The sequence below is a fragment of the Pseudophryne corroboree genome, chromosome 8 (genome assembly GCF_028390025.1).
Source record: "Pseudophryne corroboree isolate aPseCor3 chromosome 8, aPseCor3.hap2, whole genome shotgun sequence".
NCBI lineage: Eukaryota > Metazoa > Chordata > Amphibia > Anura > Myobatrachidae > Pseudophryne > Pseudophryne corroboree.
This window is the reverse complement of record NC_086451.1, coordinates 350,637,811-350,665,079: the sequence shown is the minus strand read 5'-3', so window position 1 is coordinate 350,665,079 and position 27,269 is coordinate 350,637,811. Positions and strand designations below refer to the sequence as shown.

Genomic DNA, 27,269 nt, shown 5'->3' with positions numbered 1-27,269 from the left:
TTACTACATTAATATACTTTTAATAGTCAGTAAAAAAAAAAAGCTGGATTTTATGTGGAGGTTTTCAAAATACATAATACAGTATGCTATTGGTTACTACTGAACAGCAGTGGCCTACAGAATCCACAAGTGATGCACTGCTGAGGTAGTGTTCACTCTAGGAATTTTTTAGGGCAGGGTGCTGATCACGGGTAGGGCACATTTTTCATTCGTGAGGGCACATTTTTAAGTTAGAAGGGCAAAAATAGGTACATACTATATCGCTTGGTGCGCCCATTCCTATAGGTGAAAGCATGGACAGTGCGCACCGGAATTTTTTTAGGGGTGTTGTTTCGTGGGGAAGGGGCATGACGACATAATAGTACTAAATAACATTATACCACACAATAGTGCCGCTCATACACATTGCACCAGGTAGAATCTCCTATACACACTGCGCCAGGTAGAGCACGTTCTACATATTGCGCATACTGGAGAGAGCACTGGGGCACACTGCACAAGGGAGAGATAGCAGTTGGGACAGTGCTGGGGGGCAAGGGGATTAGGAGCAGGTAGTACTGTAGTCAGTGTTAGGGGTATGGAGGCATTAGTACCCAGGATACCCACTCCCCAATTACCTTTTAAGATCAGCTCCTCTCTGAGATGTGTGTATGCTGGGCACTATGTGTGGACATAGGATTGTATGTATGCTTGGCACTGTGTATGGGAGAGGTGGGGTGTATAATGAGCATTATGTGGGTATGGAGGGTGTAATGGGCACTGTGGGGTGTGTATGCTGGCAATGTGGGAGTGTACATATGCTGGGCACTGTGTGGGCATGAAGGGTGTAGAATAAGCACAGTACGGGTATGAAGGGTGTTATAGGCACCGTGGGGGTGTACATATGCTGGGCACTGTGGGTGTATAATGAGCACTGGGTGGGTATGGAGGGTGTTATGGGCACTGTGGGGTGTGTATGCTGGGCACTGTGGTGGTGTGCATATGCTGGGCACGTGTGGGTGTATGTTGTCCACTGTGGGGGTATTGGGTGTGTTTATGTTGGGCAGTGTGGTGGCATGGGTGAAGTAAATAATGGGCACTGCCCCAGCCCCGACCATTTCTATCATTAGCCGAATTACGCCCCCCACCCCACTCTGTTAGTTGCTTACAAGTTTAACTTTGGCTACATGCGGCTGTACTCCATGGGGACAAAGTTAAACTTGTAAGCAACTAACGGAGCGGGGTGGGGGGCGGCTGTACTCCATGGGGACAGAGACATGGCTACAAGATGGTGAAGCTCAGTAATAGATGCATTGGGTGAGGGCGCGCGTTGCTCACAAGTGACATACAGTATCTACCAGAACAGTCTCCCAGCCCTGCCGTACCTTTAGTAACAGCAATGTTACCCGCTGTCAGTAGGTTCCGGAGGGCGGAAGCAGAGAACCTAACCCGTTCCAGCGTCTCCGCTATTTTCCAAGCGACCTCGCACCAGCAAACAAGTAGTGTAGTCAGTCCCTGGAGCAGCATGCGGGCAGGGAGGAGGGAGGGACGTCTCAGGCGGGCTTCGATAGCGAGACACTGCAACTGGATGGGGAGACGCTGCCGGCACCGATTGGATGATGAGACGCTGGCGGCGATTGGATGACGCGGCGCTGCCGGCGGTGATTGGATGAGGAGGCACTGGCGGTGATTGGATGAGGAGGTGCTGCCAGCGGCGATTGGATGAGGAGGCGCTGCTGGCGGCGATTGGATATAGCAGCGCGTATTTTGCGATCACATGGGGGGAGAAGTGACAGCGCGGCGGGGGGAGAAGACAGCTCTTAGCAGGGCGGGCGCAAACGGGCAGGGCGCATTCTGTCACTCAAAAAAGGGGCAGGGCGCAGCGCCCTGCGAAAGAAGCTTAGAGTGAACACTAGCTGAGGTGCATCATTTATCTGTAGCAAATGGCTAGGGATGCACAGTCATGGTGATCCACCTTCACTGATTCATCACCTGTTTGTATGCAGGAGTCGTCAGCCACGGAGTTCCCATATGGTACTCACACTGACGGCCACCACACTACTGAAAGTAAAAGTGCTGATTTGAAAGTCAAAACACTACTTAGAATATTCATTGCTTGTTGCCAAAACTGCTACCACAGTGTCTGGTTGCATTGGTGGTTCAATGGGATCGGTATGCGTGACCAGCAATACCTTCGGGACCCAGGCTGTCAGGATATTTACCTCGTCGGGATTCCGGCGTCTGTGTTGGTATTTCAGCTGCCGGGATACCTACAGCCGGGATCTTGAGCGTATACCATTTCAACTGCTGCCTGAAAAAGTGGATTATTACCACCTTAAATCAGAGCTGCAACACTCCTCTAAATCCCAACTTGCCAGGACTTCCTTTTAGACAGCGCTATGTCAATGAGCTGAGAGCAAAGCCCAGAGTCTGCAAATATTGAACCCAGTATATCTGGAAGAGCACAGCTGGTGGAAACCGGCACTCCAGGAGGCGGAGGGCAGACTAGAGTGTTACAAGCCTGAGTCCACTCAACTGCTGGTCCTTCCCTGCATGAAATCTGTTTGCTTCACTATCCTACTTCAACAAGAAAAAAGGTTTTAATTAAAATGTTTCCCCGTCACCCAAGTCCCATATGCCATAAAAACAAATGTCATGTATGTTTTTTATTTATTTTATTTTTTGGGAAAGGGTGGTTGCTGCTTATATATATATATATATATATATATATATATATATATATATATATATATATATATATATATATATATATTTTTTTTTTTTTTATTCACTGCCATGAATCAAATTATCAAGTGTTTAAGTGGATACACACTTAGCGATAAATTAAATGACGTCCCTCATTTTGACCCTTCCCGAGCAACGTTTACTTTATTGCTAAGTGTGTATGCCGACGATGACAGGTTGTTAACGACCCTCGCTGCCGGATGTGCATTCAGCTCAATTTGGACTGTGACGTCACTGAACGATATCGTTTGCATATCGCTCAGTGTGTATGCACTGCCGCCGACTGCCCTGGCAGGGAAGGGAACACACTAGGCGACGTCGCTCATAGAGCACATTGCCTAGTGTGTCCCTACCCTTTTACGTGATTGTATCCTTTATGGGATTTGATTTGGCCGCTGGCATTAGCGGCTCTCCTGTCCTCACTCTCCATTCCAGTTATTACTGTTTTGGTTTTTGTTTATTTAAAAACTGTGTAAATGATTTGTTGCATGAAGTATATATAAAAGCATGCTACAATATGTAGACAAAAGTGATTGGTCACCCCCATACCCCCTGCGCAAGTGAAGTGGTGTGCTCCTGCAACAGACACGTATTTGTGAAGGTATAATGGGGCACTGATTAGATTATTTGGTAACTACAGTAAATGGCAGAAGGAGCTAACAGAGTTTGAAATAGGGATCAACGTAGGCTGCACAATGTCATGTTTCCAGGGTGACATTGGACTGGTATACAGAAAATTTGGTAACACGGATAGACTGACCAGCTCAGAGTCTAGATCTTGACCCCATTGAGAACCTCTGTGATGAATTGGAATGACAGGTGCATTCTAGATTGACTCGACCTTCTTCAGTGTCGCAGATGGTCGCTGTACTTAAGACGGAATGGCAAAACATGTACTTAAGGCGGAATGGTAAAACATACCGCCTGCTGTTGTATAGGAACTTGTGGATGGTTTGCCCAGAAGGGTGTCTACAGGTGGTTGACCTACAAAGTACTGACGTTGATAAAATCTCATTGATCTATTTACGGTTGGTGTCCAATCACTTTTGTCTACATCTTCTATATAATAGCCCAGATCTGTGACTCTGTGCCTGTGTGGATAACGCTGGGCGTGGCTAGGAGCTCTCATTGGGTTAGCAGCAGGTCTATCACACCCAGTCCACAGTTGATTGGGTGAGAAACGCCCTCCCACACAGGTTACATCCAATGGGAGCCTCTGCCCTTTGGCTGCTGTGTGTTGCCAGAGCAGGATTAACAGTGGGGCTGATGAAGCTGCAGCTACAGGTCCACACTCCAAAATAGGCCCACTGCATCTGCAGCAACATACCCTCCAACAATTTACATATAAAAATCGGTACAAATTCGAAAAGGGGGCGTGGCCATGGGTACAGTGGTGTGGCCATGCCCCTTTTCCTATGCTTTCAATGGAAGTTTGGAGAACCAAAAATTGGTACAAACCATAAAAAAGGTACAGTTGGAGGGTATGCTACTGCATCTGCAGCAAGTCTCTGCGCTGTAGATAGGGGGGAAAAAATCCTTTTACTGAAGCGTCCCATGTCCTGCTGCCAGTTGCCCTGCCCCCGCCGTCATCAACAATACCCACTCCCTAGCCGCGGCGCAGGAGCAACAAAAGTTGCTGCGGCCAACGGCATAGATGTGTATGAAAGCCGCGCAGCGGAAGGCTTTCATAGCCATCCCTGCGCCGCATACTCTGAGCCCCAGATCCTCCTCTGCGCTTGATGTCACAGAAGTGCCTCCCCGCCACAGCCGCGCCCAGATCCCCAGAGGCCCTGACTCCGCAACAGAGCACCTGGCCTGCCGGCCTGGAAGCCCCGAGATGGCTAATCTAACGGATAGAGTGGGTGATATCACGGAGGGTCATGTCTGGACGCTGAATCAATGTAAAATGTGACATTGCTGTGGAGTGCAGTGGGTGTGCAGTGTCACGGACAATGCACAGCACTCTCACCTTTTACACTGATTCAGCCAGTCAGTTCTGCCAGCCAGTCACTATTGTTAGCGCTGGTGTCCCAACGCGCTGCATTACAGGGAAGTACATACACTAAATAAACTACAGCTCCCAGCAGCCCTTAGTGCCAGAGCATTCCAGCGATAAGGGCTGCTGGGAACTGTAGTTTGAGTGCATCTTCTTCCCTGTAATGCAGCGCGTTTGGACACCGGCGCTAACGATAGTGACTGGCTGCTTGGCTGCTGTGCGAGTCTCCAGGAGAGCCACTGCCAAAGGGAGGACAGCAGCTTAGCTGCTTCCAGGAGAAGAAGCGGGAGAAGCATTACCCACAGGCCTCATCTGCGGTACCCCCACACCTCCCCTCTACCACCCGCGGTGGCTTCGGACCCCTTCCGCCCCACCTGCCCCTCTCCCACCTGCGGCACCCTTTCCCCCATTCGCGTCTCCCCCGCACCTGCCACTCCCCCAACCACAGCACCGACTAGGTGATTCATATGGCCCTGCGTGCGCTGTTCACGCCGTTGCAAGGGACTACGACCCCTTAACCATTGCACCCGCCCCTCCCCCACCCGCGGCACCACCGCACCCGCCCCTCCCCCACCCACAGCACCACCGCACCCGCCCTTCCCCCACCCACAGCACCCCCTCCCCCATTCGCTTCTCTTCCCGTACTTGCCACTCCCCCAACCACAGCACCTACTAGGTGATTCATCGGGCCCTGCGTGCGCTGTTCACGCCGTTGCAAGGGGCTTCGACCCCTTATCCATCGCATGTCCTTTGTCCGTGCAATATTTAACCACTCACAAAATTATGATTGGAGCTAATACACCATATAATAAAAAATATTGCGCGCCACAAGGGTGTGCAAGGGTTTAGGGGGTTGTAGCCCCTCACGACGGTGTGAAGAGCGCCCGTAGGGCGCAATGAATCACCTAGTAGTTGTATATTTTACCTTAGGGTAGCATTGGATAAACATTAAAACATCTGCATGTTAAATGGCTACTTTGTAATCCGTCCACACGTATGCATAGTAATGAATGGCACGTTAGAAGTCATGTCACTTGCTCTGCATACACTGGATGAGCTGTACTGTGACATGAAATACTGTGGAGCAATTAATGTTTGAACTGTCTGTCTGCCTCCCTTGTGTGACTAAGTGGGGGAATGAGATGTTAAGCATTATTTTCACTACTAAAGTATGTTGCATTGATAAGAGGCACTGCCAACAATCCATTTATAGTGTGAAACGGGGGAGGGTGGAATCTGGCTGTTCGTTAACAGAACAACACCTATATGGCAGCAGCATATGTTTGTCTATACCCAAATACATATGTTCTTTGAGGTTGAATGGAATCAGAGCTACATTTCTTCCAAATTACCATAATGCTGAGAATTGAATGGAAAACATTGCACACAAAGCAGCATTTCAGCAGCTTCAGATTTCCATACCTATAGCCATAGAGGTGCAGAACATAAGTGGCCTTGTTTGGTTTAAATAAGAAAACTAGGAGACAGGCTTACACTGTTGTTCCACAAAGATCCTGCCAATTGCTCTTTTTAAGACTGGTAAGGAAACTAAATGAGGGTTTTATAGTTTGTTTACTGAGCGCTGTTTTCCAGAGGCTGGGCCCAACATACCTGCGTGAAATAAAGAGACCCTTTCACACCGTGGCCGCCTGCAACGTGTGCCACGTTTATCCTTCTGAATGAGCATGGCTGCAGTTTCCTGCCTCAAACAGACTTGGTCAGGCTTTCTGAACTGTATTGAATACAGGCTTTCTTTATACATGGTCACTGCAGTCATACAGGCTAAAAAAGGTCCAAGTGCTGACACATGTCTCTTGTTTACCTACCTAACCCAGAGGTTGGCAGTTCCAAGCTCTCTGGCTGTTGACTTAACTGTCCACAGCCATGTAGCAAAGGCAGCTCTCCAGCAGCTGTTCGGTTATTCGCAGAAGTCCTCGTCGCAAATAAATCATGCATTTCCATAGGAAGACTGGTTTCTATTTGTGTGTAGCATTCTACTCTCCAAATGAGTTTCTGATTACACCACCTACAGAAACGTAGTTGCCTGGTTTTTATTGTGTTTTAGAGGAATGTTCCCCAATAGACTCAAACACTACAAATATGCAGATCTCAGAGCAAAGTCCAAGAATGTGTGTTTATTAACCCAGGTCACCTGCACAAGCCAATGGCCTATTTCTGTGAACTTGCTTCCGCTTTAACCCATGTGATTTCAGACCACATGGAAACAGCTGGCCCGGAGAGCAATCATAGTAGATAATAAGGTCACATAATAAATGTAACATTTTATTAAACATAAACACATTTACTTGTATAATGTGTCTGTGCACTCCTGCCGTATATAGATTCTGGACTCCGAGAGCCTAGAAACAGAACCTGCTAACTTCACAAGTAAATCTGATTGATGACTAGTATTTGTATTTTATGCAGTGTAATTTATGTTCAGGTTGCCTTTTTTTTTTAAATTTGAGACTAGAACCTTTGGGACAGAATGTGTATTTCCTCTATTAGGGTTTCTTCATGCTATTTTTCTTTTCTCTCCCCCCTTCAGCTGCGTGTCGGGCCTTTTGATGAGTTCCAAATTGCAACCATGTTGAAAGAAATTTTAAAAGGTTTGGATTATCTGCATTCTGAGAATAAAATTCACAGGGACATCAAAGGTAGGCGCAAGTCATGTTTTATGATTCGTTTACCTTCTGACTGCTGCGGGGGAGCGTTCCAGCTCATGTTGTCTTGTGTTTTACAGCTGCCAATGTCCTGCTTTCAGAACAAGGAGATGTAAAACTAGCTGACTTTGGTGTAGCTGGACAGCTGACCGATACACAGATTAAAAGAAATACATTTGTAGGGACACCTTTTTGGATGGCGCCCGAAGTCATACAACAGTCTGCCTATGATTCAAAGGTAAGGAAGGATATTTGTGATCACCTTTTATGGTTGCTGCATATATGTTTATATGCGTGTGTATTGATAAAGCTGATTATCTTTACAGGAATGAAAGCTATACCTTAAACATACCTTAAATACACTTTAAACCTTTAGCCGCAGCGGCCGCAATACTTAATTCACACACTACGCACCTTCTACGCTATTAGCATACAGAGTCCCGTACAGGGTACGGACTTTGCGTACACACGCTGCGCTGACGGTACAAAGTACTCACAGCGCGTACACACCCAGAGATACACTTTTAACCTTCTACAGTAATGCAATAATAATACACTTTAAACCTTAGCAGGGCAATGAGGACACGACACCAATTGTGATTTTACCGCTAGGTTCCGACACCACAGTGGATTATTTCTGAAAGGGGGTTTATAATACAAATTATACACTACAATACAAGAAAATATAACAGAATAATGGCTACAGGTCAATGTACATACGCGAGTATATTCGCGTGCGCTTCCCGGTCCGGTCCTCCGTTATCAAATAGATATCGTTGTGAGTCTTGTGTCAGGCCGGGCTGCAGCAGGCTTTATTTATACAAGTCTTCCAAAAGCAATACAATGGATACTGTAATCCCTTTGTCCATTGGACACAGGAATGCACTTTTACAGTACAGGAGAGGTCATAGGTTGATTTGAAAAGGTAGGCGATGTCTTTCTCAACTGCTCTGGTGGGTGGTCTCCTCTGGATTCCCGCTCCATACATAATATACAGTAAATACAGTTTATATCTATATTCTGTTTCTGCACATAACTATCCGCAGGAACATGCGATCTTACGCAGACCAACACTGGAATGTTACCCTTAAAATACCCTACAGCTGGATACCAAATACCACCTTATAACCTTAGTTTGTCCCCTCTTATCCTGTAAAGGTGAATCTCTTTGTTCTGCAACCATTTAAACAGCTATAACTTTCTGATGTGGTGCAAGGAGTCTATGTGTACATTGTGCACTATTTGGATTAAATATGTAATGTGTTTTGATGGCTCTCCATGCGTACACAAACTCTGCCGTAAATACCCATACCACGCGGCAATGCGCAGGACCGTGTTCTGCAATATTTTTCGACTTTAACAGTATCTAATACTGTATATTGTGCATACAGTAGGCCTTTATACACTAGGCGTGGAATTCAATTGTTTTTCTGCTGCGGGGTACACTGGGCTCCACAAGGATAGACATAGGGGTGTAGAGTAGGATCTTGATCCAAGGCACCAACAGGCTGAAAAGCTTCGACTGTTCCCAGAATGCATAGCCCCGCCTCCCTGCACAGGAGCTCAGTTTTGTAGTTGGTGCCGCAGATAGCAGGCACATAACAGAGGGGCTGCTCCAGGCAGCCCTAAGAAGAGCTTTTTTGAAGAAAAAGTGAAGACTACAAGGGCAGCAGCGGTGTGTAAATGTCAGAGACATTCACTGCTGTAGCTCCAGCTCTCCCCAGCGGCGCTGTACACTCCCAAGCCCTGGTTGCCGGGTAACTACAGCAGGAGGCTCCGGTTTTCTTCATGGTCAGGCACACACGACGGGGGCTCTCCGGGATTGCGTGGCCGCGCTTCGGGAGGTGGTGAGTGGGCCCCGCTTGCGGGACCCGTACTTTATTGCGATCTGGCGCGGTCAGTGGGAGGCGGGCCGCGCGCACTGACGGTGGACACTGTGGCAGTACAGGTGATCCCACTAGATCACCAGGGCATGGGCGCAGGTCAGGTTTTCTCTCTAAACCGTTTTAATAGTAGCCCACAGTACCCGGTGGTTGGCTTAGACCTGAAGCCCCTCCCCCAGCCCCAGGGCGCCATTTCCCGCAAATGTTCCCGCCCTGGAGCTGCATATCTGTGTCTCCCTCACTCCCCGTCAGTGTCTGGGCGCCATTTCTCTCAGCTTCACTGTTCCTGGGACTGCTTGGGCAAATCCTCCTGTGTAAAGCCGCCTGGTTGTCAGTGCTGTGACTTTACATGACACTCTAGTATTCTACCTGTCTTTTAGACAGTGTTAGTTAAGAGAGTGCATTTAGTCAGGGTTTTCTAGTACAATTACCCTGTGATATACATCCAGTTCTTACTGTGCAGTGTTATATCTATTGACTACATAGCTATATATAAGCTAGTCCAGTGCAGTATTATTGTTGGTAATAACCTCTGCATTGTACAAACTGTGACTATGTGTGTGCATTAGCTTGCTGAGTGGTGTCCATTTCGTGTCTCTCACTCAACTTGCTATCCCTATATTCTATAACCTGAGGGTGCTTGGTGTGTCAGGTTTTATATTTATATAGGATTTTCACAAAGATATACTTTTAATACGTATTTTTCTCTGTGATTTTAGTCACCATATCTCTCCTTTATCTCTGCTAGTGCTGACTACACTGTGCAGGGGTTTGGGTAAGAGGTATTGTGCTGCTGCCAATTGTACTGTGTACTGCAAGTTACATCATGTCTGCTTCTGAGGGTAACGGTTCTGGGGCTGAACACACTGTCGGTGTTGCTGAAGCCACAGATCCCTGTGAGGAGAATATAGCAGCTGTGGGCTCTGGTTCTGGCGGCTCCTTGCCCCCCAGTGGGGCTGTGGCAACGGAGGTACATAATGACCCACCGTGGGCCGCTTTTTCCCCGCTTCTACACACGCTAGTTAATAAACTAACACCCCCTATGGGACCCCCTATGCCGGTACAACCGTATGTGGTCCCTGCAGCTAACCCGCCTTGGGCGGACGTTTTATCTGCTCAATTGAAGTTGAACCAGTCCCTGACTACTAAAAAGTCTGACCCTCGCTCGCCCAAGCCCAAGGGGGTCCACTAAGCGATCTCTTATCTCCTCACAATCCACTGCTGTCACTGACACCTCGTCTGATGAAGACTGCACTTTACACTGACCCCACAGATTCTGACACAGATACTACTGATGGGGAGGGTAGTTCACATGTGGATGTTCCTGATCTTTTGGAGGCTATTAAGTTGATTTTACAGATTACGGATGATCCCGAGCCATCCGTCCCTCAAAAGAAACCAGATAGGTTCAAGCGTCAGAAGGTGGTTAAACAAGTTTTACCTCACTCTGACCACCTAGTGGATATACGTCGGGAATCCTGGGAAAACCCGGGTAAGAAGTTTGTGCCTCAAAAGAAGATGCTGGCTCGCTATCCCCTCGCACCAGAGCTGTCTAAAAATTTGGAAACGCCTACTCCGGTACACTTACATGTGGCTAGGATGGTGGTTTCCTCAGCTCTACCTGTTGCTACTGTCGCGTCTCTAAAAGAGCCTACGGATAAACGTGTGGAGGGTTGTCTGAAAGCGATTTACACCCTTACGGGTGCTGCACAAAGGCCCACTATTGCAGCAACATGGACTGCAGAGGCTATTGAAGCATGGATTGGATTTAGAAGCTGAAATCTCTTCTGACCATGCTAGACAATGCTTGTCATATATTGTCACAGCTTCTCGCTATATTAAAGAGGCGGCTTCTGATGCCGGTATCCTAGCAGCCAAGGCCTCTACTACGTCAGTCCTGGCTCGCCGGATATTGTGGCTGAGATCCTGGTCTGTGGATCTGGACTCTAGAAAAAGCCTGGAGGTACTCCCTTTCAAGGGAGATATTCTGTTTGGGGAGGACTTAAATAAGATAGTGGCTGAATTTTCTACTGCCAAAACTGCCTGTCTGCCAAGTACCACTCCTTCTGTGTCGAAGGCTAAAGGTACTTCCTTTCGCCCCTTTCGTCCTTCAGGTAAAGCAAAAGGTCAGGCGTACAACAAGCAGGCCCGCACTTCCAAACCTGGTAAGCCAAACCCTAAGAGAGCCTGGGCAGCCAGTCAGCCAGCTTCCAAGACCGATAAGCCTGCCGCATGACGGGGTGGGCCTCCCCCTGTGGGATCCCAGGGTGGGGGGCCGGCTTCTAGGGTATACCCAGGAATGGTTGAAGACAACTTCAGATGCCTGGGTACGGGAAGTAGTCACTCGAGTGACAATGCTAAATTCCTTTGTCGTATAAACAACCCTTTATGAAGCTAAGAACACTGTACGCTGTTTACTTAAGAAGTACCGTAATGGTACGCTAGTTGCGTAACGATCGCTCAGCCGTAGGCGAGACGCTCAAGCGTCACGTTCGCTCACGGCCCAGGGATCACAGGACACGTTATTGGCTATGACTAGAGTAATGATTCGCTATGGCGTAGCTTACGCTCGAGACCACGAGGAGGTCACCAGCGGTGCAGACGCTCACAATGCTATACCTTTATGTCTAAACCTTATACCAAAGAAATACACAGAATACCTTAATGTGAGTACAGGGTGTAAGTGCAACCTTGTGTAACCTGACTAACTACAAAGCTGCTTGAGCGTCACCGACGCTCAAGTGAACACTTAACACTATAGAAAATACACAGATACTGGTTTAGGTTCCAAAGCCTATTAACTGTATTATATCTAATATACTTGTAAAAAGGGGATAACAGTACAAATGATACACTACAATATAACAAAGACTTCCTAACCACAGAACTAAACAATAAATACAAAAAGACAATACTACACTGACCTAAATGCAATACAATACAATACTATCTAATACAATACAATACTAGCCTAGTCTAGGGGAGATATGAGAGAACAGAACAGAGAGAGAGAGAGAGAGAGAGAGAGAGAGATGAGAGAAATTGGCTCACAGAAAGACAATGATTACGGAGAGAAACTTACGCACAAAGGGTATGATCGCCTGCGCCTCGATATCCAGCTCCCGGCTATCAGCAGATAACCGTTGATGAGAGAGAGTGAGAGCTGGATGTGGTCGGCCTGCCTATTTATGCCCCACACACAATGCAATCTCATGGTCCTACAATCCCATTGTCCATTGGCCGAAGGAATTCGGCCCTGCATCATAACAAAAGGTCATAGGGTGATTCATACAGGTGGGCTGTGACGATTTCCAACAGCTCAGGTGGGTGGGAAACTGGGTTTCCCGCCGCATACCTGAGTATGTGTAAATAATAGAAATGGACATAAACTTCTTATGTCCATAACTATTCGCACGAGCGATTAATACGCTCCAAACCAACACCGGAATATTACTAATTAAATACTCTTCCGATGGGTACCAAACACTGCTGTATGATTCCTGTCAGACCCTTCGTACAATACAAAGAGGGATTCCTTTAACCAGGGACCTTCTATTTTAACCAAACTTTCAGAATCTATCAAGGGGACCATGATCTATAAACTACATTAATTGTGAAAATATGTAACGAATGAGTCGCACGCTACGACTACATAAACTCTACCGTAAATACGCATACCGCGCCTGCGAGTGCACGCTATTGCGGGTATGCGCCTTCACGGGAGAGCGTACGCATGCGCAGCACGGACCAGTGTGCGGTGCAAATATGGCAACGTGCATAGAGACATTTTTCTGACTTTGACACGAGGTTACGCCATAGCCTTCAAAAACCGACCCCCTCATCGATTTTGCCAGACAAAGGCAAACACACTACATTCGGTGGTACAGACCCTCCTGGATACAGGAGTCGTAGTACAGGTGCCTCTTGCGCAGAGGGGCCGGGGGTACTATTCCCCGAAACCGAATGGGTCCTCCCGGCCCATTCTCAACCTCAAGGCATTGAACAAGTTTGTGAGAGTCTCCAAGTTCCGTATGGAAACCCTTCGCTCTATCATTCTGGCCTTGGAGCCTGGGGACTACATGGTCTCCCTGGATATACAGGATGCTTACCTGCATATTCCTATAGCAGCGTCACATCAGCAATACCTGAGGTTTGCGATTGGCAACCTCCATTACCAGTTTCGGGCATTACCTTTTGGTTTAACTACGGCTCCGCGAGGAGTCTTCACCAAAGTTATGGCGGTGATGACGGTAGTACTCCGCCGTCAAGGGTTCAGGATACTACCGTATCTGGACGACTTGTTAATCCTGGCAAATTCCCCAGAACTTCTCCTACGTCATCTGGATATGACGGCCTGGTTTCTACAAGCCCACGGGTGGCTCATCAACTGGAAGAAATCCTCCCTGGTCCCTGCTCCTGGGAGCGCTATTGGACACTCACAACCAGAGGTTGTTCTTGTCTCAGGAGAAAGTCCTGAAGCTTCAGGACAGGATTCGTTGCTTCCTTTCTCGTCCGCAAGTGTCGATACACTCGGCGATGCAGGTGCTGGGCCTCATGGTCTCAGCATTCGACATGGTGGAGTATGCTCAATTCCATTCTCGCCCCCTCCAGAAGCTAATAGCTAAGTGGGACGGCCTGCCTCACCGGATCAGGTCTCGCATGATCTCATTGACTCCGGAGGTTTCGTCTGTCGCTGCTCTGGTGGCTCCAGGACCAACAATTGTGCAGGGGCCGTCCCTTCTGGATACCCAACTGGGTCCTGTTGACGACGGATGCCAGTTTAAGAGGTTGTGGTGCGGTGCTGGAGCAACACTCCCTTCAGGGTCGGTGGACCAAGGAGGAGTCCCTCCTCTCAATCAACATTCTGGAATTGCGGGCGGTCTTCAATGCATTGAACCTGGCCCAGTATTTAATTCCGAACCGTCCTGTTCAAGTACAGTCGGACAACGCCACCACAGTGGCTTACATAAATCATCAAGGCGGCACTCGAAGCCGTTTGGCAATGAAGGAAGTCTCACGGATTCTACATTGGGCGGAACGCCATCTACCGGCCATATCGGCAATATTCATTCCGGGAGTCCTGAATTGGGAAGCGGACTTTCTCAGTCGTCGGGACGTGCATGCCGGCGAGTGGGGCCTCCATCCAGAAGTGTTTCAACTCCTAGTGGAAAAGAGGCCTTCCATAAGTAGATCTGATGGCGCCTCGACACAATCACAAGGTTCCGGTCTTCGGAGCAAGGAAAAGGGATCCTCAAGCAGCATTTGTGGATGCGCTGGCGGTGCCGTGGAGGTTTCGGCTGCCGTACGTGTTCCCTCCGGTGTCACTCCTGCCCTGGGTAATTCGGAAGTTCAAGCAAGAAAAAGGAAATCTGCTTCTCATAGCTCCAGCGTGGCCCAGACGGCACTGGTTCTCAGACCTGCAAGGCCTATCGTCAGAGCGTATAATTCTACTTCCACAACGCCCAGACCTCCTCCTTCAGGGCCCCTGTGTCTACCAGGACCTAGCCCGGCTGTCTTTGACGGCGTGGCCCTTGAAGCTTCCGTCTTAAGGGCTAAAGGGTTTTCTGAGGCGGCCATTCAAACTATGTTGAAGGCCCGGAAACCGGCTTCGGCTCGGATTTACTATAGGGTCTGGCATTCTTACTTAGATGCGTACCAAACAAACGATTTATGACGCTTCCAAGTTTAGTATAGCCAAGTTGTTGGCTTTTCTTCAGCAGGGCCTGGACTTAGGCCTGCGTCTGGCCTCCCTCAAGGTTCAAATATCTGCCATGTCTGTGTGGTTTCAGAGAAAAATTGCGACCTTACCTGATGTGCATACCTTTACTCCAGGGTGTGTTGCGTATCCAACCTCCCTATGTCCCGCCTGTGGCTCCTTGGGACTTGTCGGTGGTTTTGGAGGCGTTACAAGAGTCTCCGTTTGAACCTCTTGGTTCAGCTGATCTTAAGTGGCTTTCCCTTAAGGTGGTGTTTCTGCTGGCTATTGCCTCAGCTAGAAGAGTGTCGGATTTGGGTGCCTTGTCCTGTAGTTCCCCATATCTGATATTTTACTGTGACCGGGCGGTTCTTAGGACTCGTCCCGGATACTTACCTAAGGTGGTTTCTTCGTTCCACCGTAACCAGGAGATTGTGGTTCCGGCACTTGTTTCTCCTGATCTGTCTTCCAAAGAGCGGTCTTTGGATGTGGTACGGGCTCTCCGTATCTATGTGAAGAGAACTGCTTCTATTAGGAAATCTGATTCTCTCTTTGTGCTGTTTGGATTTCACAAACGGGGCTGGCCTGCTCACAAGCAAACTTTGGCCAGATGGATTAGAATGGTGATTGCACATGCTTATGTGAGAGCTGGCCTCTCTGCTCCTGCTCACATTACAGCCCATTCTACTCGGTCAGTGGAACCTTCTTGGGCGACCCGCCGTGGTGCGACCCTTGAACAATTGTGCAAGGCGGCTACGTGGTCATCTGTGAACACGTTCATTAGGTTCTATGCCTTCGATACTGCTGCTTCCCAGGATGCATGCTTTGGACGCAGGGTTCTTGTGCCCGCTACAGTGCGTCCCCTCCCATAAGGAACCGCTTTAGGACATCCCCTATGTCTATCCTTGTGGAGCCCAGTGTACCCCGCAGCAGAAAACAAGTTTTATGGTAAGAACTTACCTTTGTTAAAACTCTTTCTACGAGGTACACTGGGCTCCACAAGGCGCCCACCCTGACGCACTTAGCTTCTTTGGGTTGGTATGGCATTAGCCGCTGACACTTCTCCTGTCGTGAGAGTGTGGTGTATGTGGCTACTAACCGTTGTCGTCTCTTTTCCTGCTACTGCATTGGGCTGTTTAACTAAAAATTGAGCTCCGGTGCAGGGAGGCAGGGTTATAGAGGAGGCGGCGCTATGCATTCTGGGAACAATCAAAGCTTTTCAGCCTGTTGGTGCCTCGGATCAAGATCCTACTCTACATGTCTATCCTTGTGGAGCCCAGTGTACCTCGCAGAAAGAGTTTTAACAAAGGTAAGCTCTTACCATAAAACTCGTTATTGTGACCGATGATCTGATCGCGCCCTGACAGGTTGGTTTTAGCTATGTAAAACTGCTAAGCTTGACCAAAGTGCTGACCGCGATGCAAAAAGTGCCATTTGGGTGCCCAAACATGTCACATTTCTGCCCGCCAACATGGTTTGGGCTGCAAGCTCATGTGTTTTCTTTCTGCTCATCGTTCCCAAATGGAGCAACGATTGAATTGCTCCATTGGGTGCCATATAGTGGTGGCCAAGGGGAGAAACCATTGACATAACCCCCTCCCCCCCACCCCCCCCCCCCCCCCCCATATTGTTTGTTTGAGAAAAAATATTGACGAGTCCCAATGGAGACTACACAACGTCATTGCTTGTGAATAGGGCAGCAGACATCACTGCCTCTAAAGAATGCCACTCATCTTCCAGATTAGCCTTTTTTTATTCAATAACGAAAAGATGTTGCACAATAGTCTTTCTCTTCCCTGGGGGTCCTGACTCCCAGATGATAGAGGAAAGTTCCCTCCTCAGTGTGGCCAGACTTCAGTATTACATCTTATGTATTGTCTTACACCCCACCAAAAGAGGATTCAGAGATACCTCTCAGATGAGATGGAATATTAATTATTATTTTCTGTAGAGCTTTATAGGAGTCTACTCTCAATGTTTCACTATCTGCATTCTAATTATATAATTTTGGTCTCTTGTGTGTACCCCCATCAGCCATGGGTGACATACAGTATTGGGCAGCAAATGGACTCTGTTTTTTTGAAGTTATGGAAGGCAAATGTAAGAATCTGAATGACAAGGGCCAAATTGTGATGGCTAGACAAGCATCAACAAAACAGCAGGTCTTACAGCATGTTCTCTATGCAGTGGCTAGTACCTACCAAAATTGGTCAAACGAGGGACAACAGGTGAAGTGGCAATATAGTCCTGGTAGCCCAAGGCTCATTGCCGTGCCTGGAGGGAGAAGGCTAGTCTTATCTGGTTCGATCCCACAGAAGAGCTACTGTAGCATAAATTGCTGAAAAAGTTAATGCCGGCTACAATAGAAAGGTGTCTGAACACAAATTGCATCGCAGCTTGTTGTGTATGAGGCAATGTAGCCACAGACTGGTCAGACTGCCCACAATGAGCAAGTCCGTTTTAGAAATGGAGCAATGGAAGAAGATGGCCTGGTCTTAATGAATCATGTTTTCTTTTACATCCTGTGGACGGCTGGTTGTATGTGCATTGTTTATATGGGGAAGAGCTGGCACACTTGCATGTACTATGGAAAGAAGGCAAGCCGGCGTAGACAGTGTGATGCTTTGGGCAATGTTTTGCTGGGAAACCTTGGATCCTTATGTTCATGAGGATGTTACTTTGACAATGCTCCCTGCCACACCGCAAAAATTTTATAATTTGTGAAACATGTCAAGAAGGCTCCACCTCTCAATTTACAGGATTTAAAATATCTGTTGCTAATGTTTTGGTGCCAGATACCACAGGACACTTCTAGAGGTCTTGTGGAGTCCATGCCTTGACGGGTCAGAGCTGCTTTGACTGTATGAGGAGGCTTATACAATATTAAGCAGTTTGTATTTAATATTATGGCTGGATGTATGTTATACTAGACGATCCACTCAAACATCAAAAGCAACTTTGCTTGGCAACCATCACAGCATAATCTGTTAGCCTTTATCTAGAGAGATTATGCTGCTGCCTTGGTTTATTTCCACTTGATGTTACAGGAGATATGTTTTGTTAAACAATTGGACAGCATTGCAGTGGGTTATTTCACAGTGGTGTGTTCAATTGTCTGTTATGTTCCATAGCCGAGCGTCGCTGATTTTCCCATGCACCTCCTTGGGGTACAAAGGGCAATTGGCTGCTAGGTGCCTCCATTCCAAATATCTTGGTGGCACTTTGCTGACATCATTGAGAATTGTCCTAATGAAGTCTAAAGCATATTCTCATGTTTACAGTGAGGGAAGTCTGTCCTCGCATCTATTCATTGGTAAGTTATGATGTCTTCATGTACCACAAGTTCCAAGACTTATGGTTTCTGCTCATCGGTCTATATGATCTGGTGGAGTTCTTTAAAGCTTTAGTTAATGTTTTTAAAACGCTAGTTTAAATGTGTTACCAATGCTGTGGGAAAAGACCATTTATTATACAAAGGTGCAGGTGTAAATTTACATAAGTGGACCATACAGACGTGTTCTCATATGCCTAGCTTCAATACGCCATGCGGTGCAAGGTAGTGTTTTCGTGTCTAACCCAAATGTGCATCTTAGACGCAATGCAATACAACACAAGACTGCACTGATTAATTTGATAAGCGACACTTGTATACAACTGAGTTTGTATACAAAGCATAACCTGGCTTGGAAAAAAAAGCCGCGGCCGCCACCTCAACGTTTTAATTCATACATATACATATACAGATTCAGACTCAAGTCACACACAGATGTGCAAGTGCCATACACCACATTATTCAGTGCAGTCTTGTGAAGCAGTTTTGTCTCGTCGTGACTAAGTCACATATTCGCGTTTAAAAAGACACACTGCGCAAACAGTCAAACAGGACCTGATGAGCCATGAAGGAATGTTTAAGTGTTAAGTATATAAGTTAAATTAAATTAGTTTCTCGAACGTCCTAGTGGATGCTGGGGACTCCGTAAGGACCATGGGGAATAGACGGGCTCCGCAGGAGACAGGGCACTTAAAGAAAGAATTTGGATACTGGTGTGCTCTGGCTCCTCCCTCTATGTCCCTCCTCCAGACCTCAGTTTGAATCTGTGCCCGGATGAGCTGGGTGCTACTTAGTGAGCTCTCCTGAGCTTGCTATAAAAGAAAGTATTTTGTTAGGTTTTTTTATTTTCAGAGAGATCTGCTGGCAACAGACTCTCTGCTACGTGGGACTGAGGGGAGAGAAGCAGCCCTAATCACTGAAGATAGGTCCTGCTTCTTAGGCTACTGGACACCATTAGCTCCAGAGGGATCGTACACAGGATCTCACCCTTTGTCGTCCGATCCCGGAGCCGCGCCGCCGTCCCCCTCGCAGAGCCGGAAGACAGAAGCCAGTGAAAGAAGCAAGAAGACTTCGAAATCGGCGGCAGAACACTCCAGTCTTCATACTGAGGTAGCGCACAGCACTGCAGCTGTGCGCCATTGCTCCCACACTACACCCACATACTTCGGTCACTGTAGGGTGCAGGGCGCAGGGGGGGGGCGCCCTGGGCAGCAATTAGAGACCTCTAGGCAAAAGTGGGCATATATACAGTTGGGCACTGTATATATGCATGGGCCCCCGCCATATTTTTACACAGAAACTCGGGACAGAAGCCTGCCGCTGAGGGGCGGGGCTTCTTCCTCAGCACTCACCAGCGCCATTTTCTCTCCACAGCTCCGCTGAGAGGAAGCTCCCCAGGCTCTCCCCTGCAGAAACACTGTAGAAGAGGGTAAAAAGAGAGGGGGGGGCACATAAATTAGGCGCAAAAACAGTATATACAGCAGCTACTGGGTTAACACTAAGTTACTGTGTGATTCCTGGGACATATAGCGCTGGGGTGTGTGCTGGCATACTCTCTCTCTGTCTCTCCAAAAGGCCTTGTGGGGGAACTGTCTTCAAAAAGAGCATCCCCTGTGTGTGTGGTGTGTCGGTACGCTTGTGTCGGCATGTTTGACGAGGAAGGCTATGTGGAAGCAGAGCGGGAACAAATGAATGTGGGGTCGCCGCCGACGGCGCTGACACCCGATTGAATGGATATGTGGAAGGTTTTAATTGATAATGTTACTTCCTTGCATAAAAGGTTGGATAAAGCTGAAGCCTTAGGACAGCCGGGGTCTCAGCCCATGCCTGATCCTATGTCGCAGAGGCCGTCAGGGTCTCAGAAGCGCCCACTATCCCAAATTGTTGACACAGATATCGACACGGATTCTGACTCCAGTGTCGATTGCGATGATGCAAAGTTACAGCCTAAATTGGCTAAAGCCATCCGTTATATGATTATAGCAATGAAGGATGTGTTGCACATCACAGAGGAAACCCCAGTCCCTGACAAGAGGGTTTATATGTATGGGGAAAAAAGGCAAGAGGTGACCTTTCCCCCTTCACATGAGCTAAATGAGTTATGTGAAAAGGCTTGGGAATCTCCAGATAAAAAAACTGCAGTTTTCCAAACGGATGCTTATGGCGTATCCTTTCCCGCCAACGGACAGGTTACGCTGGGAATCCTCCCCTAGGGTAGACAAAGCTTTAACACGCTTATCCAAGAGGGTAGCCCTGCCGTCACAGGATACGGCCACCCTAAAAGATGCTGCGGATAGAAAGCAGGAGGGTACCCTGAAGTCCATTTATACACATTCAGGTACCTTACTAAGGCCGGCGATTGCGTCGGCCTGGATGTGTAGTGCTGTAGCAGCATGGACAGATACCTTATCTGAGGAACTTGATACCTTGGAGAAGGATACTATATTGCTGACCATGGGGCATATAAAAGACGCTGTCCTGTATATGAAAGATGCTCAAAGAGACATTCGCCTACTAGGCTCTAGAATAAATGCAATCTCGATTTCTGCCAGAAGGGTCCTGTGGACTCGACAATGGACAGGCGATGCCGACTCAAAAAGGCACATGGAGGTTTTACCTTACAAGGGTGAAGAGTTGTTTGGGGAGGGTCTCTCGGACCTGGTCTCCACAGCTACGGCTGGATAGTAAACATTTTTGCCATATGTTCCCTCACAACCTAAGAAAGCACCGTATTACCAGATACAGTCCTTTCGATCACAAAAAGGCAAGAAAGTCCGAGGTGCGTCCTTTCTTGCCAGAGGCAGGGGTAGAGGAAAGAAGCTGCACAATACAGCTAGTTCCCAGGAACAGAAGTCCTCCCCGGCTTCCACTAAATCCACCGCATGACGCTGGGGCTCCACAGGCGGAGCTAGGCCCGGTGGGGGCGCGTCTCCGAAATTTCAGCCACAAGTGGGCTCACTCCGAGGTGGATCCCTGGGCTATAGAGATTGTGTCTCAGGGATACAAGCTGGAATTCGAAGTGATGCCCCCTCACCGTTACCTCAAATCGGCCCTGCCAGCTTCCCCCTTAGAGAGGGAAATAGTGTTAGCTGCAATTCACAAATTGTATCTTCAGCAGGTGGTGGTCAAGGTTCCCCTCCAACAAGGCAAGGAAGGGGTTACTATTCGACCATGTTTGTGGTACCGAAACCGGACGTTCGGTCAGACCCATATTGAATTTAAAATCCCTGAACATATACCTGAAAAGGTTCAAGTTCAAGATTGAATCGCTCAGAGCGGTCGTCGCAAGCCTGGAAGGGGTTTTATGGTGTCTCTGGACATAAAGGATGCTTACCTTCATGTCCCTATTTATCCACCTCATCAGGAGTACCTCAGATTTGTGGTACAGGATTGTCATTACCAATTCCAGACGTTGCCGTTTGGTCTCTCCACGGCACCGAGAATATTTACCAAGGTAATGGCGGAAATGATGGTGCTCCTGCGACGGCAAGGAGTCACAATTATCCCATACTTGGACGATCTCCTCATAAAGGCGAGGTCCAGAGAGCAGTTGCTGATCAGCGTAGCACGCTCTCGGGAAGTGTTACAACAGCACGGCTGGATTCTAAATATTCCAAAGTCGCAGTTGATTCCTACGACTCGTCTGCCCTTCCTGGGCATGATTCTGGACACAGGCCAGAAGAGGGTTTATCTCCCGATGGAGAAGGCTCAGGAGCTCATGACACTGGTCAGAGACCTATTAAAACCAAAACAGGTGTCGGTGCATCACTGCACGCGAGTCCTGGGAATGATGGTGGCATCATACGAGGCCATTCCCTTCGGGAGGTTCCATGCGAGGACCTTTCAATGGGATCTGTTGGACAAGTGGTCCGGATCACATCTACAAATGCATCGGCTGATCACCCTATCCCCCAGGGCCAGGGTGTCTCTCCTGTGGTGGCTGCAGAGTGCTCACCTTCTCGAGGGCCGCAGATTCGGCATTCAGGACTGGGTCCTGGTGACAACGGACGCAAGCCTCCGAGGGTGGGGAGCAGTCACACAGGGAAGAAATTTCCAAGGTCTGTGGTCAAGTCAGGAGACTTGCCTTCACTTCAATATCCTGGAACTAAGGGCCATATACAACGCCCTACGTCAAGCGGAGACCCTGCTTCGCGACCGATCGGTGCTGATTCAGTCAGACAACATTACCGCAGTGGCTCATGTAAACCGCCAAGGCGGCACAAGGAGCAGGGTGGCGATGGCGGAAGCCACTAGAATTATTCGCTGGGCAGAGAATCACGTAAGAGCACTGTCAGCAGTGTTCATTCCGGGAGTGGACAACTGGGAAGCAGACTTCCTCAGCAGGCACGACCTCCACCCGGGAGAGTGGGGACTTCATCAAGGAGTCTTCACGCAGATTGCAAGTCGGTGGGAACTGCCACAAGTAGACATGATGGCATCCCGCCTCAACAAAAAGCTAAAGAGGTATTGCGCCAGGTCAAGTGACCCTCAGGCGATAGCTGTAGACGCACTAGTGACACCGTGGGTGTTCCAGTCGGTCTATGTATTTCCTCCTCTTCCTCTCATACCCAAGGTGCTGAGAATCCTAAGAAGAAGAGGAGTGAGAACAATACTCATTGTTCCGGATTGGCCAAGAAGGACTTGGTTTCAAGAGCTGCAAGAAATGCTCACAGAGGACCCATTGCCTCTGCCTCTAAGACAGGACTTGTTGCAACAGGGGCCCTGTCTGTTCCAAGACTTACCGCGGCTGCGTTTGACGGCATGGCGGTTGAACGCCTGATCCTAGCAGAAAAAGGCATTCCAGATGAGGTTATTCCTACGTTGATAAAGGCTAGGAAGGACGTGACGGCTAAACATTATCACCGTATATGGCGAAAATATGTTGCTTGGTGTTGGCCAGGAAGGCCCCTACGGAGGAATTCCAGCTGGGCCGTTTCCTTCACTTCCTACAGTCGGGAGTGACTTTGGGCCTAAAATTGGGTTCCATTAAGGTCCAGATTTCGGCCCTATCCATTTTCTTTCAAAAAGAACTGGCTTCTCTACCTGAAGTTCAGACGTTTGTAAAGGGAGTGCTGCATATTCAGCCCCCTTTTGTGCCTCCAGTGGCACCTTGGGATCTTAATGTGGTGTTAAGTTTCCTGAAGTCACACTGGTTTGAGCCACTTAAAACCGTGGAGTTAAAATTTCTCACGTGGAAGGTGGTCATGCTATTAGCCTTGGCTTCAGCTAGGCGTGTGTCAGAATTAGCGGCTTTGTCACATATGGACAGGGCAGAATTGCGGACCCGTCCGCAATTTCTGCCAAAAGTGGTGTCATCTTTTCATATGAACCAACCTATTGTGGTGCCTGTGGCTACTCGTGACTTGGAGGATTCAGAGTTACTAGATGTGGTCAGGGCTTTGAAGGTTTATGTAGCCAGAACGGCTAGAGTCAGGAAAACTGAGTCGCTGTTTATCCTGTATGCACCCAACAAGCTGGGTGCTCCTGCTTCAAAGCAAACTATTGCTCGCTGGATCTGTAACACGATTCAGCAGGCTCATTCTGCGGCTGGATTGCCGCTGCCAAAATCAGTAAAAGCCCATTACACAAGGAAGGTGGGCTCTTCTTGGGCGGCTGCCCGAGGGGTCTCGGCATTACAGCTTTGCCGAGCAGCTACTTGGTCGGGTTCAAACACTTTTGCAAAGTTCTACAAGTTTGATACCCTGGCTGAGGAGGACCTTGTGTTTGCTCATTCGGTGCTGCAGAATCATCCGCACTCTCCCGCCCGTTTGGGAGCTTTGGTATAATCCCCATGGTCCTTACGGAGTCCCCAGCATCCACTAGGACGTTAGAGAAAAAAAGATTTTACTTACAGGTAAATCTATTTCTCGTAGTCCGTAGTGGATGCTGGGCGCCCGTCCCAAGTGCGGACTTCTTCTGCAATGCTTGTATATAGTTATTGCTTACATAAGGGTTATGTTATAGTTGCATCAGGGTTGATCTGATGCTCTGTTGTTGTTCATACTGTTAACTGGGTAAATTTATCACAAGTTATACGGTGTGATTGGTGTGGCTGGTATGAGTCTTTCCCTGGATTCCAAAATCCTTTCCATGTACGGTCAGCTCTTCCGGGCACAGTTTCTCTAACTGAGGTCTGGAGGAGGGACATAGAGGGAGGAGCCAGAGCACACCAGTATCCAAATTCATTCTTAAAGTGCCCTGTCTCCTGCGGAGCCCGTCTATTCCCCATGGTCCTTACGGAGTCCCCAGCATCCACTACGGACTACGAGAAATAGATTTACCGGTAAGTAAAATCTTATTTTTTCTCTAACGTCCTAGAGGATGCTGGGACTCCGTACGGACCATGGGGATAGACGGGCTCCGCAGGAGACATGGGCACTTTAAGAAAGACTTTAGGCTCTGGTTGTGCACTGGCTCCTCCCTCTATGCCCCTCCTCCAGACCTCAGTTTGATACTGTGCCCAGAGGAGATGGGTGCACTGCAGGGAGCTCTCCTGAGTTTCCTGTAAGAAAGTATTTTGGTTAGGTTTTTTATTTTCAGGGAGCCTGCTGGCAACAGACTCCCTGCATCGAGGGACTGAGGAGAGAGAAACAGCCCTACTTCTCTGAGTTTCAAGGTCCTGTTTCTTAGGCTACTGGACACAGTTAGCTCCAGAGGGATTGGTACGCAGGTTTCATCCTCGCCGTCAGTCCCAGAGCCGCGCCGCCGTCGTCCTCGCAGAGCCAGAAGATAGAAGCCGGGTGAGTATGAGAAGAAAGAAGACTTCAGAGGCGGCAGAAGACGTCTGATCTTCATAGAGGTAACGCACAGCGGTGAAGCTGTGCGCCATTGCTCCCATTCACCTCACACACTATGTACTTTATATACATACATGTATATAAAGAGCCCCCGCTATGTTTTGATAGATTTTGAGCGGGACAGAAGCCCGCCGCCGAGGGGGCGGGGCTTCTTCCTCAGCACTCACCAGCGCCATTTTCTCCACAGCACAGCGCTGAGGGGAAGCTCCCCGGACTCTCCCCTGCTTACTGACGGTGACAGTGGGTTTTTCAAGAGGGGGGGGGGGGGGGGGCACATAATTGGCGTGTATAAAGTTATAACAGCGCTACTGGGTAAAACCGTCTGTGTTTTTTCCTCGGTCATATAGCGCTGGGGTGTGTGCTGGTATACTCTCTCTCTGTCTCTCCAAAGGGCCTGGTGGGGAACCTGTCTTCAGAAAAGAGCTTCCCTTTGTGTGTGGGGTGTGTCGGTACGCGTGTGTCAACATGTATGAGGTTGAAGGCTCACCTGAGGAGGAGGAGGGGAGTGTATGAATGCAAGGTCTCCGTCGGCAGCGCCGACACCTGACTGGATGGATATGTGAAATGTCTTAAGTGCTAATGTGAATTTATTGCACAAAAGATTAGACAAAGCTGAGGCTAGGGAACAGTCAGGAAGTCAAACCATGCCTGTCCCAATGTCGCCGAGTCCTTCGGGGTCTCAGAAGCGCACACTATCCCAAATAATTGACACAGATACCGACACGGATTCAGACTCCAGTGTCGACTACGATGATGCAAAATTACAGCCAAAAGTGGCTAAGGGTATTCGATATATGATTATTGCAATAAAAGAGGTTTTGCATATTACAGAGGAACCCCCTGTCCCTGACACGGGGGTACACATGTATAAAGAGAAAAAGCCTGAGGTCACCTTTCCATCCTCGTATGAGCTGAACGAATTATGCGAAAAGGCTTGGGAAACCCCAGACAAGAGGCTGCAGGTTCCCAGAAGGATTCTTATGGCGTATCCTTTCCCGCAAAAGGATAGGATACGATGGGAATCCTCTCCTAAGGTGGACAAGGCATTGACACGCTTATCAAAAAGATAGCGCTGCCATCCCAAGAAACGGCTACCCTCAAGGATGCTGCTGATCGCAAGCAGGAGGTTACCATGAAGTCCATTTACACACTTTCTGGTACAATACTTAGACCGGCAATGGCGTCGGCCTGGGTTTGTAGTGCTGTGGCTGCATGGACTGATTCCTTATCAGCGGAGATTGAGACCCTAGATAAGGATACCATTTTAATGACCCTAGGGCATATAAAAGATGCTGTATTATATATGAGGGATGCTCAGAGATGTTTGTTTACTAAGTTCCAGAATAAACGCTAGGTCTGTTTCCGCTAGGCGAGTCTTATGGACCCGACAGTGGACGGGGGATGCCGACTCGAAGAGGCATATGGAGTTTTTGCCTTACAAAGGTGAGGAGTTATTTGGAGAAGGCATCTCGGACCTCGTCTCCACAGCTACGGCAGGTAAATCTAATTTCTTGCCTTATGTTCCCTCACAGCCTAAGAAAGCGCCTCATTATCAAATGCAGTCCTTTCGTTCGAATAAAAGCAAAAAAGTACGTGGATCGTCCTTTCTTGCCAGAGGTAAGGGCAGAGGAAAACAGCTGCACACAGCTAGTTCCCAGGAACAGAAGTCCTCCCCGGCCTCTGCAAAATCCACCGCGTGACGCTGGGGCTCCCCTGAGGGAGTCCGCTCCAGTGGGGGCACGTCTTCGACTTTTCAGCCACATCTGGGTTCTCTCACAGGTGGATCTCTAGGCAATAGAAATTGTTTCTCAGGGATACAAGCTGGAATTCGAAGAGGTCCCCCCTCACCGGTTTTTCAAATCAGCTCTGCCAGCTTCTCCCTCAGAGAGAGTTAGTGTTAAATGCAATTCAAAAATTGTATCTTCAACAGGTGGTGGTCAAGGTTCCCCTACTGCAACAGGGGAGGGGATATTACTCAACCCTGTTTGTGGTCCCGAAACCAGACTGTTCGGTCAGACCCATTTTGAATTTAAAATCCCTGAACCTATACTTGAAAAAGTTCAAGTTCAAGATGGAGTCGCTCAGAGCGGTCATTGCCAGCCTGGAAGGGGGGGATTTTATGGTTTCCCTAGACATAAAGGATGCGTGCCTTCATGTTCCAATATTTCCACCTCATCAGG

General features: G+C 48.4%; 1 protein-coding gene across 2 annotated transcripts in view; it reads left to right on the top strand.

Moving 5' to 3' along the window:
* Window positions 1-27,269, top strand: part of STK26 (serine/threonine kinase 26) — a 208,185-nt gene that overhangs the window by 147,901 nt on the left and 33,015 nt on the right. For both annotated transcript variants that reach the window (XM_063937499.1, XM_063937500.1), the window contains exons 4-5: window positions 7,269-7,377; window positions 7,464-7,621. In XM_063937499.1, coding sequence (XP_063793569.1) covers window positions 7,269-7,377; window positions 7,464-7,621 — 267 coding nt within the window. The remainder of the gene's footprint in view (window positions 1-7,268; window positions 7,378-7,463; window positions 7,622-27,269) is intronic.